This window comes from Bidens hawaiensis, unplaced genomic scaffold (assembly GCF_021521415.1).
Source record: "Bidens hawaiensis isolate Kalapana, Puna unplaced genomic scaffold, B.hawaiensis_p1.1 tig00012186_1, whole genome shotgun sequence".
Lineage (NCBI taxonomy): Eukaryota > Viridiplantae > Streptophyta > Magnoliopsida > Asterales > Asteraceae > Bidens > Bidens hawaiensis.
Window position 1 is genome coordinate 561103 of NW_027491983.1, and position 17179 is coordinate 578281.

Here is a 17179-nt window from a genome sequence, read left to right on the forward strand (position 1 = left end):
TTTATTATGCAGGCTGATTCCCCTCAACGAAGGTCAACCCTAATTTCCAAACCTCTCCGATTGTTGATTATTTATTTCCAAACCTAGGGTTTTCGATTTCTCCGTTTCGATCCCGATTATTGTTTAATTATTTAGAATTTGGGTTAACATTTTGTGTGTGAGGCCAATTTGTTGTTTTTTGTTGACCGTATTGAGTGTACAAATGCTATATTTTTGCTCTCGTTTAATCGAAAGATGATTATTTACTTAAATTGAGCTTCGAGTACCATGCTATTGTAGTTGGCTTCGTTTTTTTTAAGTGTTTTTAGTCTGTTACTGTTTTTTCTTTTCACTTTAAAGCGAATGCTTACTTTAACGTGTGCTGTGATTTCGAGGATTGATGCTTTTTAAACTAACTAGCTGAGCATTTGATGCTTTGATATGTCTAGTTGTCTGCTTTGTAATTAATGTAGGTTTTCATGTTTATCTATAACCATGGTCTATGAGACCAGGATATGGTGCTCACTGCTCAAGCTTGTTTTTTTTTTATTTTTTGGTTTTTTTGCGTGCCTTGAATTTGAATTTTAGATTGGATTGGATTGGATTGGATGCCTTGTGTTGTTTAGTCATTGGGGCATAACAAAGTCCGACATATACATTTCGTGGTTGATGCTGTATATTGTGTTGGTAATCTGACAGAGTCATCTGATTTTGCATTTGCAGAGTAATGAATTTTCTAGTATTTTTTATTGAACCTAATAGTTTACAGTCATATTTGCTATAGTTGGTTTCTGTTTGTTGAACTTTGGCATGTTTATAACGAGGCTCATTTGTCAAAAGTGTTTTCAGTTAATTGGCTTAGAACCATTCTCTGAAGTGATTTGTGAAGTGGTTGTTGCAGCACCATTTCAGATCCTTTTGTTGAATCAAATTTCTGTCGTAACTTTTAAACATTATTGTATCAGCTATAGGATAGTAGTATAGGGGTAACTTTTTTTTTTCTGGATGGAAGCACATTGTTGATGCTTTTATGTCTGTACTTGTTATATAAATTTCATTATAATAATTAATTTGAAAACGTTAGTGTAGAGTTTACAACTTTTCGTATAATGATTCTTGATTTGGTTCACAAATTAAAAAATGAATACTAGGAATGTAATTATGTTAATCATTTTTAAAGCCCCTTTTAGGCTCTTACAAATTAACAGGGGTTTGAAAGAAACATCTATTTCACATAGTTTGGAATGCCATGGTTTTATGTTTTATTGTGTGCCTGTAGTGTATATGGTTTGATTCTGACCGTTTAGTTAAATTTCATGCATCTACAGTTATATTTTTTAGTATGTTTAATTCATTGGTACAAACATTTATGAACAAGGGAAAAGTAAACAAGGAACTTTCCCTTCTATATTTCCAAATATTCTCTCAACATGTGATGAAACAAGTAGGCCAGTGGAACATTAATGCTAAAATATATGTACATATCTTGCCCTATAGTTCATAGCCTAATGTGGAAATGGTTCTAAAATATATGAATAATACTTTGAGACGCCATGTAAGTATATTGGCACATTGAGTGTTATTAAAATGCAAATTACTAATATTTTCTTACATTATATCAATGCGTTCAGGTACTCACATTCTCCTCCACGCTCTCCTCCCCATGAAGCACCACCATCCAGGTCCAGGTCCAGGTCCAGGTCCAGGTCTAGGTCTCGATCAAGGTCAAGATCCTGGTCAAGGCCAAGAGGTAGGCCTGCATCTAGATCACGGTCCAGAAGCCGTGGAAGGTATGGTTCTTAGTCTTTTAGTTTTTTCTCAAGATTATTAATCTTCTGATTATTAATAATTTGGCTTCATTATGATGATGGATGTTTGTTAATATTGCTGTTGTCTTTTTTCTTTTATTCTTATCAGGGAAGAAGAGGCCGGAAACCCTGGAAATACCCTTTATGTAACTGGCCTGTCTACACGTGTCACCCAAGAGCAGCTTGAAGAATATTTTTCAAAAGAAGGAAAGGTTAGATTATTTTTGCGCATATAATTTTTCTAGTAGTAGTACTGGTTTAAGCATCAAGGTTTTCTTCAGTCTTTTGCTAAAAATCTTTTATGCATATATTCAGTGACTAATGGCCATAACATCATCCAGGTTGCTAACTGTTTTCTGGTCGTGGAGCCTCGTTCACGCATCTCTCGTGGGTTTGCTTTCATTACAATGGAAACTGTTGAAGATGCCAATCGCTGCATCAAGCATCTTAATCAGTCGGTTCTGGAAAATCGCCAAATAACTGTTGAGAGGGTTAGTTACATTAACTTTAGTGTAGTTAGGATGTTTTATACTTTCTTTTTCTTTTTTAATTTCAAGGTTTACTTTACTTGCTATATATTGGATCAGTTATGTTGGCAGCAATCAACGTTGATGAGTTCATCAATGCAAACTCTTAAACAGCTTGATATCAATGGCCAGCTAAAACAGCACCAATCATTTCACATGCATCATCTGATCAACTAAACATACATACATCAGCTTACATTCAACTATCAACTAATTCAACGGTCATTATCAACTGCAAATTTATTCAACTATCAACTAATTGACGCTCATTATAGCCACGCAAAGTTAATGGTTGATGGGTACTAGTCACATGCATTCTTTTTAATTGTTTTCCTATGGAGATCTGGTCAAGTTTCTCACCTTTTGTTTTTCTTTGGAATTAGATCCCTAATTATTACGACTTTGCTTCAATTTTATCACTCAAATATGCTTGTTGATCTGCTTATTATGTAGTTATATGTTAAGCTAGCTAAATGCTTGTTAAAAGAACTTTAACTTGAGGCTGTTTGCTTGATTGCTTCAGTCACGAAGGAAGCGCCCCAGGACACCTACACCTGGTCATTACCTAGGGCTGAAAAACGCTAGGGACACTGGTAACCTTTTCATATATATATTATTTGTTAATTTTTACTGGCTGTAAATTTGGTGTGACGCTAATGGAGTTTGGTGTCATATTTAGGGATGTATTACGGTGGTGATAGAGATAGAGGCAGATATCGTGGGCGAGAGGACTATGGCTACCGTAGGTCTCCTCCAAGGAGGTCCCCGCCACCATATAGAGGTGGTGGCGGTCGTCGTGATTACTCTCCTCCGCCGAGGTCCCCACCGCCATATAGGGGTGGTGGTGGGCGTGATTACTCGCCACCTAGGCGCTCACCTTATTATGGTGGCAGATCAAGGAGGGACCGAACAAGGTCACCTCCGTATAGGAGTCCTGAAAGGCACTATGGTCGTCGCTAGTTTAATGCTGATTCCAGAATATCCGGTTTGTTTTTTATGTTGAATGCTTATGTTGTCTAGAATGGTGAATTGACAGATTTGATGTTGAAGTGTTGTTGCAGACATCTAGTTTATGGTTTGTTAAGGATATATTGCTGGTGTTTAAACTGTCATTGTTTTTATCAAACTTACATGGTTTTTCTTTAGTTTTTCTATGTACCCCGCAACATCTACATTTGTGGGGAACATCTCAAAGATCCAGAATCTGTACATTGGAGAATCCGCATAGTGCAAATTAAATTAGGATCATCTTCACTAGACACATGCAGGAACCACTGTGTGATCTGCTTGTGGTGGAATAGGATATTCAGGTTTAACAATCCATGTAAGTTCTTTTAACAATGCATCATCTTGCCAGGACACTATTAAGGTTGCACCAGCTTCGCTGTTCAACATAAGCCCATTTAAACACTTGGTCAGTGGCTTTCTTATAGTTAAGGTTTAGAATTCTGTGTGCCCCCCACAATTAGTTTTGACATGCACATGCACCTAAGCGCTAATCAGATTTACTAAACACAAAACTGCCATGTCTACTTGCTTTTTGTACCTCTCAGCATAACCATGATCACTTCAATACCACACTTTTACCTTCTTGCATTAACAATCACACGGACTGTTCCTTGTTCCTTACATTTTCTCCCATCATACTTTGTGTTGCCACATAATTTCGTTTCTAATGGCACTTAAAAGTACCCTTTGCTTATACGACACAAACATGCATCATAAATAATGTACATTAAACAGGAAACTAACTAGGAATTTTTGTTATATATATATTTTTTATTTTTGTTTCCCCAGCACGAGCCGTGAAGGTTTTAAGTGTTATATTCTTGAATACCTAAATCACTTTAAAAGAAAGGCAACTACTAACACTCATTTTCATAAACTCTTCTTATATTTGATATTGTTTTACAAAACAGTCTAAACTTTTAAGTTTTAAACAGGTAGCGAAGACTTAAGATCTTACTCTATTGAGAGAGTTGAGTCTGGTATTAGTATCAACGAATGGCTGATAATGTGGTGATTTTCATCATGGGGAACACAGTCCCATGATCGGGAACAAGCTAAATATGGGAACCGTGGCTTTCCAAAGCCGATGTTAGGGATACTTGAGAAGTTAGGGACGACACCACTGCATTAGGGAAGGAAAATGAAAAGATTGAGGAAAGTGATGTGACAATGTGGAAAAGAACGAATATACAAGAAGTGTGAGAAAAGTGGGATGGCACCAACAACCTCGAAGTATCAATCAATTCTTTCATTGAAGTGTGCCTATAAAGTTTATCATCCAAACTACTTTTCCTTGACGAGTCAGTTTATATCTTTTTTTTAGTTGGTCTTGTTGACGCGCCATCTTCGTTGAGGTCCACATATGACTAGCGAAAGCGTCATGGGGCGTGCCTGAGTAGTAGTTGCCGACTTCCAATGACTTTAATCTCTTGCCAGAGTGACTGGTCACTTCGCCCATCAAAGGGACTTTGCCTCGTTTGTCATGCTTCCTTATAATCTGTCATGCATCAACGTGATTAAACCAGTTGGGTATCTTTTTTATTAATCACGTCAAGATTCATAAATGCTCCTATAGAGCTATAACTATTAGAGGGGAAGGGGCACATGCAAGGGTAAGCTTTGTGGGTTTCAAGCCACAAAGCAAACCCACCCCTACCTATGTGGGTGGGTAGATTGCCAAATTGCAATTCATGGCAAACCTTTGCCATGAAGAATATATGACAATAGGAAAAATAAATGAGTAATTAATTATTATTATAAAAAACAAAAACACAAAATGTTCTAGGGTACTTGTGGGTAGGTGCCGCCGGTGAATTTGTGGTTTGTAGGTACATGAGGGTAAAAATGAGATGGCAGAACGTGATTGACCGGTGCATGGATAATACCCATGAGTGCCCCTTTCCCTCTAATAATCTAAAAATAAGGAACTTAAAATAAATTAAATAGAAGTACTACTTGTGTTAAACAAGTATAATTAAGTTTAAAAGAGGAATTATAGGGACACCTCCATTTTTGCTAAAACACCCGTTAATACGTCCCGTATAATCCTATACGGGACGCATAAGAAGGGGTATTTGGTAGGGGTGTTCAAAAATATCCGTATCCGAATTATCTGATTATCCGTATCTGAACTATCCGAAATTTCGGATATCCGAACCCCGGATATCCGAAAATTCAGATTCGGATTCGGATAGAACTTTTGGGATTTTTCGGATAATTCGGATATCCGAACTATCTTAAATATAAATTTAATATATATATATATATATATATATATTATATACCTTGTTAGATGTAGTTTTTAACCATAATACCCTAATTTCAAAACAAAACACCCCTCTTTCATTCATCAGTTCCTTCCTCTCTCATCTCCATCTTTGCTCTAACTTTCCCGTCCATCTGCACGGCTCCGGTCACCATCTCCACGACTGGGGTCACCATCTCCATGGATCCGGCCACCATCTCCACTCTTCCATCACCGGTTAACACCTCCGTCTGCCGCTTTTCCTGTTCCGTCTACAATGGATTGTTTAAGAATCTCTTGTTTGTTTGAATTTCGAACCAGATGTTGTTTGCTTGGATTGGATTTGCTTGTTTGTTATTTGCTTGTTTGTTATTTGCTTGGATTGGAATATCTTGATGTTATTTTCTTGTTAGGTTGTTAGAGCAAAACAGATTGTGTGGTTTCTTTCTCACATTTTTTTTTTTATTTCAGATTTTCTTTCAGATATCCGAATCATTATCCGATTGGATATCCGAAATTTCAGGTATCCGAAGTTTGGATATCCGAAATTTCGGATTCGGATTCAGACAGTGAAATCCACTATCCGAAAGGTTCGGATATCCGGTTTTGAACACCCCTTACTGTGTGGGTGTCACCCGTGTAAAATCATTAAAAAAAGATTAACAAAATTGATTTTGGATTTGTTTATCTAGAAGAATAGAAACGTATATTCTAGAAACAAAGAAATTGATTAGAAGTTACAACCGACGAAAGGTCAAACAAAACACGACGACGACGACTTCCCCAAACAACCCCTTCAAATAACTACAACACATCCAAATTAACCCTCATTCATCAAATCAATGAGTTCAATCTACACCTGCATCGGCTGCGGCTCAAACCTCAACCTCCACACAATCCATCTCTTCCCACCCGACTACTACTTCGAGGCCGGCAACAAAGGCACTCTCTCCTTCGCCACCATCGACTCCTCCAGGAAGACAAGATCAAGCCCTTCTTCGAGACCATTAATTACTGGGGGATTCAGAGGAAACGGACCAAGCTTATGTGCAATAGTTGTGATCGGCTTGTGGGGTATGTGTACGATGATGGTCCGCCCATGATGACGGGTACGGGGCAGTTTGGGTTTGGACCCAGTCAGGCCATTCCTAGGGCGCCCAGGTATCGGTTTAAGGCCAAGGCCTTGAGGATTACTTCTGAAACTTAGAGGCTGTTCTGTTTTGGGGATTTGTTTTTTTTTTTTTTGTGTTTGTGTTGTTAATTAGTGATTGTATGTTTTATTGTTGTTGATGTTTATGTAGATATTTTTACATGTATGAATTGTAATTGTTAATGGTACCAATGTGATTGAGGCTTTGTGTCAATGGAGTTCTGGAGAATTACGATTTGGAAAAGTTCACATTTTGAATAAGGTCAAAATAGACGAATGATAGATAAACTTTTTCTTAATGGTCAACTTAGGGGGATTGGGGATTTGGGATTTTTATTTATTATTATTATTATTATTATTATTATTATTATTATTCCTACAAATAGCACAGAGAGGTTTCATATTTGGCACAAAATTTTTGAAAAATCCTAAAAAGTCTTATTTAAAACTTACAAAGCTGTGGCATTTGGGTTCATGCCGTGAGTTTTCGTCATCTAATAAGATTATGCCACGTCTCTGATGACATGACCCAAGAAATTTCAAATCAAATCCGTCAGATCCGTTAGTTTTGATACAAAAATCGTGTCATTGAAAACAATCTTTTCATGATGTTCTACCTTACTTTTGTCTCCTCTGTGAGTTTTAAAAAAAAAATTGAATCCACCTCATGTCATCATTGATTCACCATCACTTGCCGTAAACCAAAGAAGACGACGGAGTTGATGTTTGGAAGATAGCAGAGAAACCAGGTGGACGGCCTCTAGGTCGCCGGAGAACCTCATTTGAACCATTGGAGGAGGTGGTCTTGGGGTTTTTTTTTGGTGTCTGGTTCATTGGAGAGGGTGGTGGTGGTGAATCAATGGTGGAATGAGGTGGATTTAAAGTTTTTTTCAAAAACTCACGGAGAAGACGAAAGCATGGTAAACATCATGGAGAATATTGTTTTCAATGAGACGATTTTTGTATCAAAACTCACGGATTTGACGGATTTGGTTTGAAATCTCAAGGGCAGGGTCAGACTTCATACACGTGGCATAATATTAGTGGCTAGCGAAAACCCATGGCACGAACCCAAATGCCACGGCTCCGTGAGTTTTGAGTAGGACTTTTTGGGATTTTTTAAAATTTTTGGGCAAAATTAAGAATCTCTTTCATAAAATGAATTATTTTGGGATTTTTTTTTGTTTTTTTTTTTATTTTATCTTTTGCAGTTTTACCTAAGGTGTGTTATTTGTTTACTGAAAATGGTTATTTTTACTTTTTTTTAATTAGAAAATGTTTATTGAATAAACTAAATGTATTGTTATTTTAGAGTGCTATTTTCTATTAAGTTGTTAGAAGAAAAGAGTTAAGACTACATACATCATCTAACTCTTAAATTACACGTTATTTTGTCATCTAGAAGACTTAACTCTGATCACTTGAGATGACCAAATTTTATCTAACACGCACATTGGAACCACTAGGCCAAAAGCCCTTTGGTATCTTGAGGGTTGCATTTGTGAGCATGTTCTTAAACACTAGATGTTAACTTATAATTGTTTAAGTGACGAGAATAAACATACACAATTTTTTAGTTGTTACGTATTAAACATAAGGAAAATAGGATGGCCGCATATCATAGTATGTTGGATTGACTAAATAAGGTTTAGATTTTGCAATAAATATGTGAAACTGAATCACAATATTTTGTCACGGACCGAATATTTGAAAATCAAATTGCTTGGTGTGCTCGAATGCTTGGGTTTGTTGCCTCGTCTCGAACTTCATCGAGCACGGCCTCAACGAGATAATCGACGCATACATGCCTAGTTGTGCTTGCAAGACGAACGCAACACTGGTCTCGAGCGGTTATCGCTCGCCTAATAAGTCCAAAGCAAGACTAAACTAAGTCCTCATAAATAGAACAAATTGGTTGGTCTTTGAACGCGACATGGGAAGATTTGAGGTTATTGTGCTATTATCAAATCAAAACATTAAACATGAGGTAAAATGAGTTCCATAACTATAATAACTACATATTTTGTCGGACAAATATACCCATACATGGAATCGTTCCCGACTTTCCGTTTCTATTCTCAGTTCATTATCACATCTTCCTTGATAAACCAAACCAAACCAAACCAAACCAAACCAAACCATACTTTTTCAAAAACCAATACAATACAATACAATACAATACAATACAAACACAAACATTTCACCTCTCAATCACAATTCATTCCATTCCAATCTAGGGTTTCATTGACGAATATGGGGCCTAAATCGAGATTACACCCTCGTGGACCTCAACGCAAATCATCGTCATCGTCGTCATCAACGCTCATCTTCTCAATGCTGATCATCTGTTTGTTCTTCATCCTGATCCTTCTGGCTCTCGGCATCCTTTCCATCCCCTCCAATTCCATCCATTCTCCCAAAGCTCATGATCTCAACTCCATTAACGTCCAACACGTTACCACCGCCAGGTCACCTTCAGATTTATTTTCTTTTATTATATATATCCACTCGTAATAATGCTTCTTCTTCCAATGCAGAAGCCACGACACCGAGGGAAACTTAGATCATTGGGTTGAGGTCATCTCATGGGAGCCTAGAGCTGTCATCTATCATAATTTCCTGGTCAGTATTATTATTACATGACGTCATTGTAGATGTGATTATACATGTAATTAACGAACCAATGCATTCGTGTATACATATATATCGTAAATCTTTGGTAGATTTTTTAGACATAACATCCATTGTGTTTGTGTTTAAAATGACATGCATCAAGTATAAAATAATGAAAACATCGTAACGTATTATGATTATTGATCAACTATATACAGGGTTACAATAAGGTTATTACTAATCAAATTATAACAATAAGCTCAAACTAATATATTCTTTCTAATATCAAGTGGTTGAATTTTGGTTGATAGGAGTTTTAGGATGATCCAAGTAAAGAAAACAATAAGCTTGCTTCATGTTTCTTTTTTCATGGCAGTCACAAGAAGAGTGTGATCATCTAATTAACACTGCTAAACCTCATATGGCAAAGTCTACCGTTGTTGATAGCGTTACTGGCCAAAGCAAAGATAGCAGGTATGCACTAATTTCTTCTTTTGTTAGGTCATGTTAATGTTGTTACCGTTTAGTATTTACTATATAGAATAATAAAAGCCTCGTGAGGTATTATGCGTTATCAACCAACTATATGTATGGATACAATAAGGATAATTACAAAGGGAACCTGATTAAATATATTTCCAAATTATGGTAGTGATAATTACAATAGACTTTTAACTAATATATTCTAAAACTCATCCTGTATTCAGGGTGCGAACAAGTTCCGGAACATTTCTTCAACGAGGACAAGATGAAATAGTCCGGGCTATTGAGAAAAGGATTTCAGAGTTCACTTTCTTGCCTATAGGTATGCACCTTTTGATATTTTACACAAATTTTCAATCGTACATAAACACTAAATTGAATTCAACTTTTGTTTTAGAACATGGTGAAGGGCTTCAAGTTCTACACTATAAAGTAGGTCAGAAGTATGAACCTCACTTCGACTACTTTCTTGATGAATATAACACCCGACACGGTGGTCAACGAATGGCGACAGTTCTTATGTATCTGTAAGTGGTATATTTTCTTTCATTTTTGTTATTTTTTTAATATATTTAATAATGTGTAACTATTACAGATCAGATGTTGAAGAAGGGGGCGAGACAGTGTTCCCGTCTGCAAAGGGTAACATTAGTGCAGTACCTTGGTATGATGAACTATCTGAATGCGGTAAAAAAGGGTTATCTGTTAAACCGAAAATGGGGGATGCGTTGCTTTTTTGGAGCTTGACACCAGATGCAACTCCAGATCCTTCAAGTTTGCACGGTTAGTATAACGCATTTCCTGTATTTGCATGGTTCGTATGTTGAATATCCTTTTGTAAGCTTGAAGAGACCAATTGTATGACAATAAATATGTACTTTTTTTTGTTACTGTGTAGGTGGGTGTCCGGTTATTAAAGGGGACAAGTGGTCTTCTACAAAATGGATCCGTGTGAATGAGTATAAGGATTAAGGCTTGATTTTGGTTCAAATCTGTTAACACTCATCATTTACAACCATATAATCTTTTCTTCACATCCACCAATTTTGATGTCCTTTTATCACCCCTTTATACTACTGTTTGCTTGTCTACGAGGCATTGATTAATTTAACTGAGTTTTTGGATATTGAGATATGTTATTAAAAGAGTTCCTGTTTATGCATTCAAAATCCCTGAAACCTTATTGAGTAATTTCTAAATATCACAAGCAACTGGTACTTTAAACTATGGTCGTGTAATGAATAAAAAACAATTTGTTAAATTCTGTCAAAACCTTCAATGGTATTAATTTATTGAAGCTAATTTATGTAAGTTAACAAAACACCTAATAGGTAAGACAAAAGATTCTTCAAGGGCGGCACATTTAATATATGAGAAATTAAAGAAAATGGCCCGGTTCTTAATTTATCGGTTTGGTCTCGTGATCGTTTCGTGATAATTTTAGATTGGTCATTTTGAAATCTTCAAGCCGTACTGAACGGTTTAGTTTACAATTAATACTTGAAACCGGTTGGAAAAAACTGAACAAAGCCATAACATTTTTAGTTATGATTTTTATATTTTACTTGGATTGTGTATCTTTTGTATTTTACTTGGTTCTTAAATTGTTTTAAGTTGGACTATAAGATACTTAAGCTTTGTTTGACAAACAATACTTGAAGCTGGTCTTTTAAGTTATCTGCTCGAATATTATCGAATTTTTACCTTTGCCATACTTTATGCATTTTTATTGTTAAGCTCAACATGCCCGTAAAATCAAACTGAGGCCAAACTGTGAAAAATGCCAGTTCTATTAGTTTCTATATTTGACATCTTTTATTTTTCATATTATAAAAGCTGAATGCCTTTGGTTCCATCTTACATAACATCTATCAGTTATTACAAGCATACCTCCCTATACAATAACATTGAACTAAACCAGTAAGGCGACCACCTTTAGTTAACCAGTAAACTCATACCTGTTAACCAGAAACCTCAGTCGGACTCGCAGGCGCATTTCCCTGTTTTGAACCAATAAAGCTCCTAATAACATACTGCAAAATGTCCCCATGATCAAAGTAAGCCAATTCCACCTGCAATTCAAACTCATCATTAGCATGCATCACTTGTTTCTCCACTACCATATATGCAAAAAAGTTAATGTGGATCTTATTACCTCTGTGTCAAACCTTAATGTACATTTGAATGACTTCCTGTTGTCTGTTTTGACCATTATACCTTGCCCTGGTTTTATCTCTCTAATATCATTTGGGAGGTCGATTGTGTATCGTTCACGTCCAGTCAACTCTAGAGTCTCAGCATCCTCCCCGGGCTGGAAACAAAGCGGAATGATACCCATACCCACTAAATTACTCCGATGAATCCTTTCAAAGCTCTTCGCTATTACTGCCTTAACACCCTGAACAAATACAAAAAAGGTCAAACCAAATGTCAAAGTCAAAATCAAGGTCAATAGCAAGTTTACCATCAATTTTGGACCTTTTGCAGCCCAATCTCTTGCACTTCCAGTTCCATACTCCGCACCCGCCAAAACTATAGTGTCTTGCCCCTCTCTCTTGTACCTCTAATTACACGAAGAAAAACCTATTTACATGCACATATAGGTACAGCTTTGACTTTATAAAGTCAAACCATCTTCTCTCAGTTCTAAAATTGACCAAAAAAGTCAAAAGAGTTGAGTGATACCATGGCAGCATCAAATACAGAAATCTTTTCTCCACTTGGAATATGAATAGTTTTAGGTCCAACTTCTCCATCCAATAACTTGTTGACCAGTCTTATATTAGCAAAAGTGCCTCTAACCATGACCTCATCGTTACCACGTCGACTACCGTATGAATTAAAATCTCTCCTATCAACCCCGAGTTTCATTAGGTATTTGGCAGCAGGGCTATCTTTATGGATATTTCCGCCTGGTGAAATATGGTCTGTTGTAATACTGTCTCCTAAGACCAAATAATATGCCTCTTTGACCGTGTGTGGACCTGGAGGAGACATGCTTATATCTTTCAAGTTTGGTGGCTCGTGTATGTACGTCGATTTTGGGTCCCACTCGTATAATCTACTTGAAGGTACATGTAAATTGTTCCATGTTGGGTGGCCTTCGGTTATAGTCTCGTATGCAGATTTGAACATGTCAAGTAACACGTTAGATTGCACAATCTGGATCACAGTTCAAAGAGCAACAAAAGTTATGTAAATTTATAATCATTTATTATTAGACGTCTAGAATATAACCATTGAAAGATCTGAGCAGCTTACATCTGCTACTTCTTCACTAGATGGCCAAATGTCCCTCAAAAAGATTTCCATCCCGTTTTTAGTTAGTCCAATAGGTTCGGTCTCAAAGTCAATATCAACCTGATTGCCAAAGAAGAATTATCAAAATATGGGCTCAAACCAGTTGACCCATTTGTAAAATGGGCCGGAATGACCTCTAGTCAAACATGTGACATGAATAAAGGCGTATCAAGAAGGTGGACAATACATACTGTGCCAGCAAGAGCATATGCAACCACAATGGGAGAAGCAAGATAATTGGCTCGTGTAAGCGGATGTATACGGCCTTCAAAGTTGCGGTTTTCAGACAACACGGCTGCAGCCACTATGTCTGAAGATACATGCAAGAAACCAAACTCGTTTAAAAGGAAATATGAAGAGGGTGGAGAATTTGTTAACTATAACTCCATAATACCGTTATCAGCAATAGCAGATGCCACTGGTTCATCAAGATCACCAGAGTTCCCAATACAAGTGGTGCATCCATAACCAACAATATGAAATCCCAACTGCTGCAAATATCTCAGCAATCCACTGTGCATGTAATAGCAGCCTCATTTGTACCTCGTGAACTAAAACATGTAACTTCTGAAGAGTTATCTTACCTTTTCTCCAGATATTTGGTCACTACTCTAGAACCTGGGCCTAGGCTCGTCTTAATCCATGGTTTCACTTAATCATAATCTTGAGTTAGAAAGATTAGATTCTTTACTGCAAATTAGTGGATCTGGAATATGTAACTAACCTGAAGCCCCAAATCACAAGCTTTCTTTGCTAACAGACCAGAGTGAAGCATGACACTAGGATTAGATGTATTTGTGCAGCTTGTGATGGCTGCTATAACTATATCTCCATGTTTCAGTCGTGCTGGGATGTCCGCAAATTCAAACTTCACAATCTTGTTTTGGTCCTCTTTTGGTATACCATATCCCTGCATTAAAGCCCTTTCATGATACATACAAATATTTAATAGAATTTGTAACTAATCCCACCTTGAATCCAACTTTATTGTCCAAGCATGCATGCCAATCAGCTTTCATGTCTTTCAAAAGAACCTGATCATGTGGCCTGCAAACCCCAGAAAACAAAATGAGAATACTAGCAGCAGTAGTCTATTACAATGATATCTTACCGCTTTGGTCCAGATACACAGGGGTCGACATCTTGTAAATTCAACTTTAAGTGAGAACTAAAAGTCATCTCTCCCTCAGGCTGGTACAAGAAGACCAAAGTCAGTAAGCTTGTAACTCGTTCAAGCCGTTATTAACATTGATAATATTACTATACTTGTTATGCTAAATCAGATCTATACCTGACTGTAATCCATGAACAACTTGTTTGCCCTGAGATATGACTCTATCATGGATATCTACATGTTATTATAACTCATTGTCAGTGTACTATAAGGGCACTTTAAGCATATGAATTATTTACCGTATCATCACTTCTTCCAGTCAGCTTTAGATACTGAAGAGTAACATGATCCACAGGAAAGAAACCCATGGTTGCACCATATTCCGGAGACATGTTTGCGATCGTTGCACGATCCGGTAATGATATTTCACTTATACCTTTTCCTACAAGATCATGTCATATCAATGGAAACCATATTCATACTTAAATGGATGATTATGTATTTATGTTACAAGCATGAGATTATATACCATAGAACTCAACAAAATTGCCAACAACGCCATGTTGTCTAAGCATTTTAGCCACTGTCAAGACCAAATCTGTAGCCATGACTCCATCTTTCAAGCTTCCAAACAGCTCAAATCCAACCACACCTGGAAGAACCATGCTCATGGCCTGTATTCAAACAACAGTTTCTGGATCAGGATTCAGAACTAAGTTAGCCAGAGTGCATTATAACTATTGTTGAAAGTTGTATCTCACCTGACCAAGCATTGCAGCTTCTGCTTCTATCCCACCTACTCCCCACCCGGCAACACCTAACCCGTTTATCATGGCTGTATGGGAATCCGTTCCAAAAACAGTATCAGAGTAGAGAATGCCGTCCGTGTTAAAGACGACTCTCGCAAGGTACTCGAGGTTCACCTGGAAATAATGTTACAACTTATATTATTATAGTAATAATCTAACTTTTTGAAAAAAAATAATTTAGAATACTTTATGAATAGAACACACAGTTGAGCGACTTTAGACACGCTCAACTAGTTTTACTTTGAGCTGGTTTCCATTTTACATATTTCCCCTACTCAAATCAAGGGGTTGAAACTGAAAATTGTCATATTAAGGTAACATTGTACCTGGTGAACAATACCAGCTCCAGGAGGAACAACAAGCATGTTATCAAAAGCATTAGCTCCCCATTTCAAGAAAGAGTAGCGTTCTTTATTTCGTTCCAACTCGAGCTCCATATTGGCTTGTAGAGCGTTTTCTGATCTTGATACATCAACCTGGACCGAGTGATCAATTACAAGGTCCACTGGAACCTGTATATGTAAAAATTGATTGATGAGATTGGTAATTACTAGTTAAGTAGTCTTGCGTACTCAAGAGCATAATCTAAATTGATAAGAACACAACTCGCTTTCTCTGAAAATAGTGTCTCAAAGATCAAAGTAATGGTGTTGAAAATCTTACCATTGGATTAATTTTACCAGGATCACCACCGAGTTTGTGCATAGCATTACGCATGCCTGCGAGATCAACAATTGTAGGAACACCTGTAAAATCCTGCAACCCATGAAACATGTTACATTGGACCAAACGGATAATTCGCACGTCCATATGACATGGTACATGATCATACCTACTTATGTAACAAAAATTGCAGAACTCAAACATAGCACAGAGATCAGATGCTAATTGCATACAAATACCTGAAGAAGCACTCTAGCAGGTTTAAACGGAATCTCGACCTTTTTAGGAGAAGTCTTCTGCCAGTCAAGAATTTTCTCAACATCCTTACTCGTCACTTGGAACTCATCACAGTTACGAATTGCCGACTCCAAAAGTATTCTAATCGAAAGTGGCAGCCTATCTGCCACACCAACATATGTGCATACACAAACATGATTAACAACTTCATATACAAGTTTAATAAAAAAAAGTTTGCATTAAATATTAGGGGTGTTTGGTTCACTGAACATAAGAAACAGAATTAGAAACTCATGCTACAAGAGTACATCTAAGTAGGGTGCAAACGAGGCAAGCCGCTGGCGAGTTATTTGAGCTCGATAAAAAGCTCGAAATGAGCCAAGCCCGAGCCTCAAATAAAGTTTGTTTAGTTATCGAACACCAGCTGGAGCCTTGTGTATTTTTGAGTTTGACCACTTTTGGACTTCAATGCATTAATTTCACACTACATAGTCAAGCTCGAGACCAGCCTGCGCTCGTTTAAGATACTACACGAGCCCGAGCCGAACTTAGGCTCATTTTTCTTAAAATATATAAAAATAATTAAAAACATTTATAAATTAATTAATAAATAATAAATAAGCCGAGGTTGAGGTTGAAAAAACAACTCGTTTGCACCTATATAATCAGCTAATTATGATATTATAATTACCGATTCTGGAATCGGTAAGAGAAGGTAAGCTGTAATATTTGCCGAATTCACCGCCGCTGGGCTTCTCTAGCGTCTTCAATATTCTCGAAAATGGATTCCGACTCGCTACAAATTCAATCTCAATCAAACATTCACAATTATATATAATCTTCAGTTACGAAACAAAGAAACAATTACGAGACTCATACGTACCCATCAACCACCAATTTAGAACTCAACTACATCTGCTTGCTAGTGTGTGTGTGTGTTGAGTTATATGTGTTTGATACCCGGCGCATGAATATGGCGCCACTTCAGAACCTCTCTTTTTTTTTTATATGTTACCAACATAGCATAGCGGTGGCCCTTATTTGAAATATTTTTCTCTCTTTTTCAAAATCCACAAACTTCATTTTTTTTTTTTTTAATGTTAATGGAAATCAAATTTCGTTATCATAAAATTTCCGAGTAAAATCCTATCAGTCCAAACGAGAAAGTGTGGTCAGGCAGGCCTCTATCTCTCGTGCCTTCGGTCCAGGGACGGATTTATTTAATTGAGTACCGGGTCAAGCG

At 37.0% G+C, this 17179-nt stretch overlaps 2 protein-coding genes and 2 pseudogenes across 4 annotated transcripts; 3 read left to right on the forward strand and 1 right to left on the reverse strand.

Moving 5' to 3' along the window:
* On the forward strand, window positions 1–3290 carry LOC143540277 (uncharacterized). 2 transcript variants are annotated; one of them, XM_077033386.1, is made up of 6 exons: window positions 1–32; window positions 1611–1769; window positions 1897–1999; window positions 2129–2278; window positions 2838–2907; window positions 2994–3290. In XM_077033386.1, the coding sequence occupies exons 1-6, from the start codon at window positions 7–9 to the stop codon at window positions 3272–3274; spliced, it is 789 nt and encodes a 262-aa protein (XP_076889501.1). In that variant the 5' UTR covers window positions 1–6; the 3' UTR covers window positions 3275–3290. The 2 variants fall into 2 exon arrangements, with proteins under 2 accessions (XP_076889501.1, XP_076889500.1); XM_077033385.1 differs by lacking the exon at window positions 1–32 and having other exon boundaries at window positions 1257–1769.
* Window positions 3291–6409: 3119 nt separating this feature from the next.
* LOC143540278 (uncharacterized protein At4g08330, chloroplastic-like) lies at window positions 6410–6774 on the forward strand (annotated as a pseudogene).
* Window positions 6775–8970: 2196 nt separating this feature from the next.
* Window positions 8971–10993, forward strand: LOC143540280 (putative prolyl 4-hydroxylase 10; annotated as a pseudogene). Its single transcript, XR_013136570.1, has 6 exons — window positions 8971–9339; window positions 9707–9804; window positions 10038–10135; window positions 10211–10340; window positions 10409–10596; window positions 10712–10993. The product of XR_013136570.1 is annotated as a putative prolyl 4-hydroxylase 10 (transcript).
* A 781-nt stretch (window positions 10994–11774) lies between these two features.
* LOC143540301 (aconitate hydratase 1-like) lies at window positions 11775–16823 on the reverse strand. Its single transcript, XM_077033404.1, has 20 exons — window positions 16820–16823; window positions 16628–16732; window positions 15939–16099; window positions 15700–15792; window positions 15363–15548; window positions 14989–15150; window positions 14757–14901; window positions 14527–14669; window positions 14405–14461; window positions 14225–14304; window positions 14085–14190; window positions 13834–14023; window positions 13698–13764; window positions 13508–13626; window positions 13305–13423; window positions 13075–13173; window positions 12499–12975; window positions 12278–12376; window positions 11969–12211; window positions 11775–11885 (listed from the first exon to the last, which is right to left on the reverse strand). Exons 1-20 carry the CDS (start codon window positions 16821–16823, stop codon window positions 11775–11777), a joined length of 2766 nt encoding a protein of 921 aa, XP_076889519.1.
* Window positions 16824–17179: the final 356 nt, after the last annotated feature.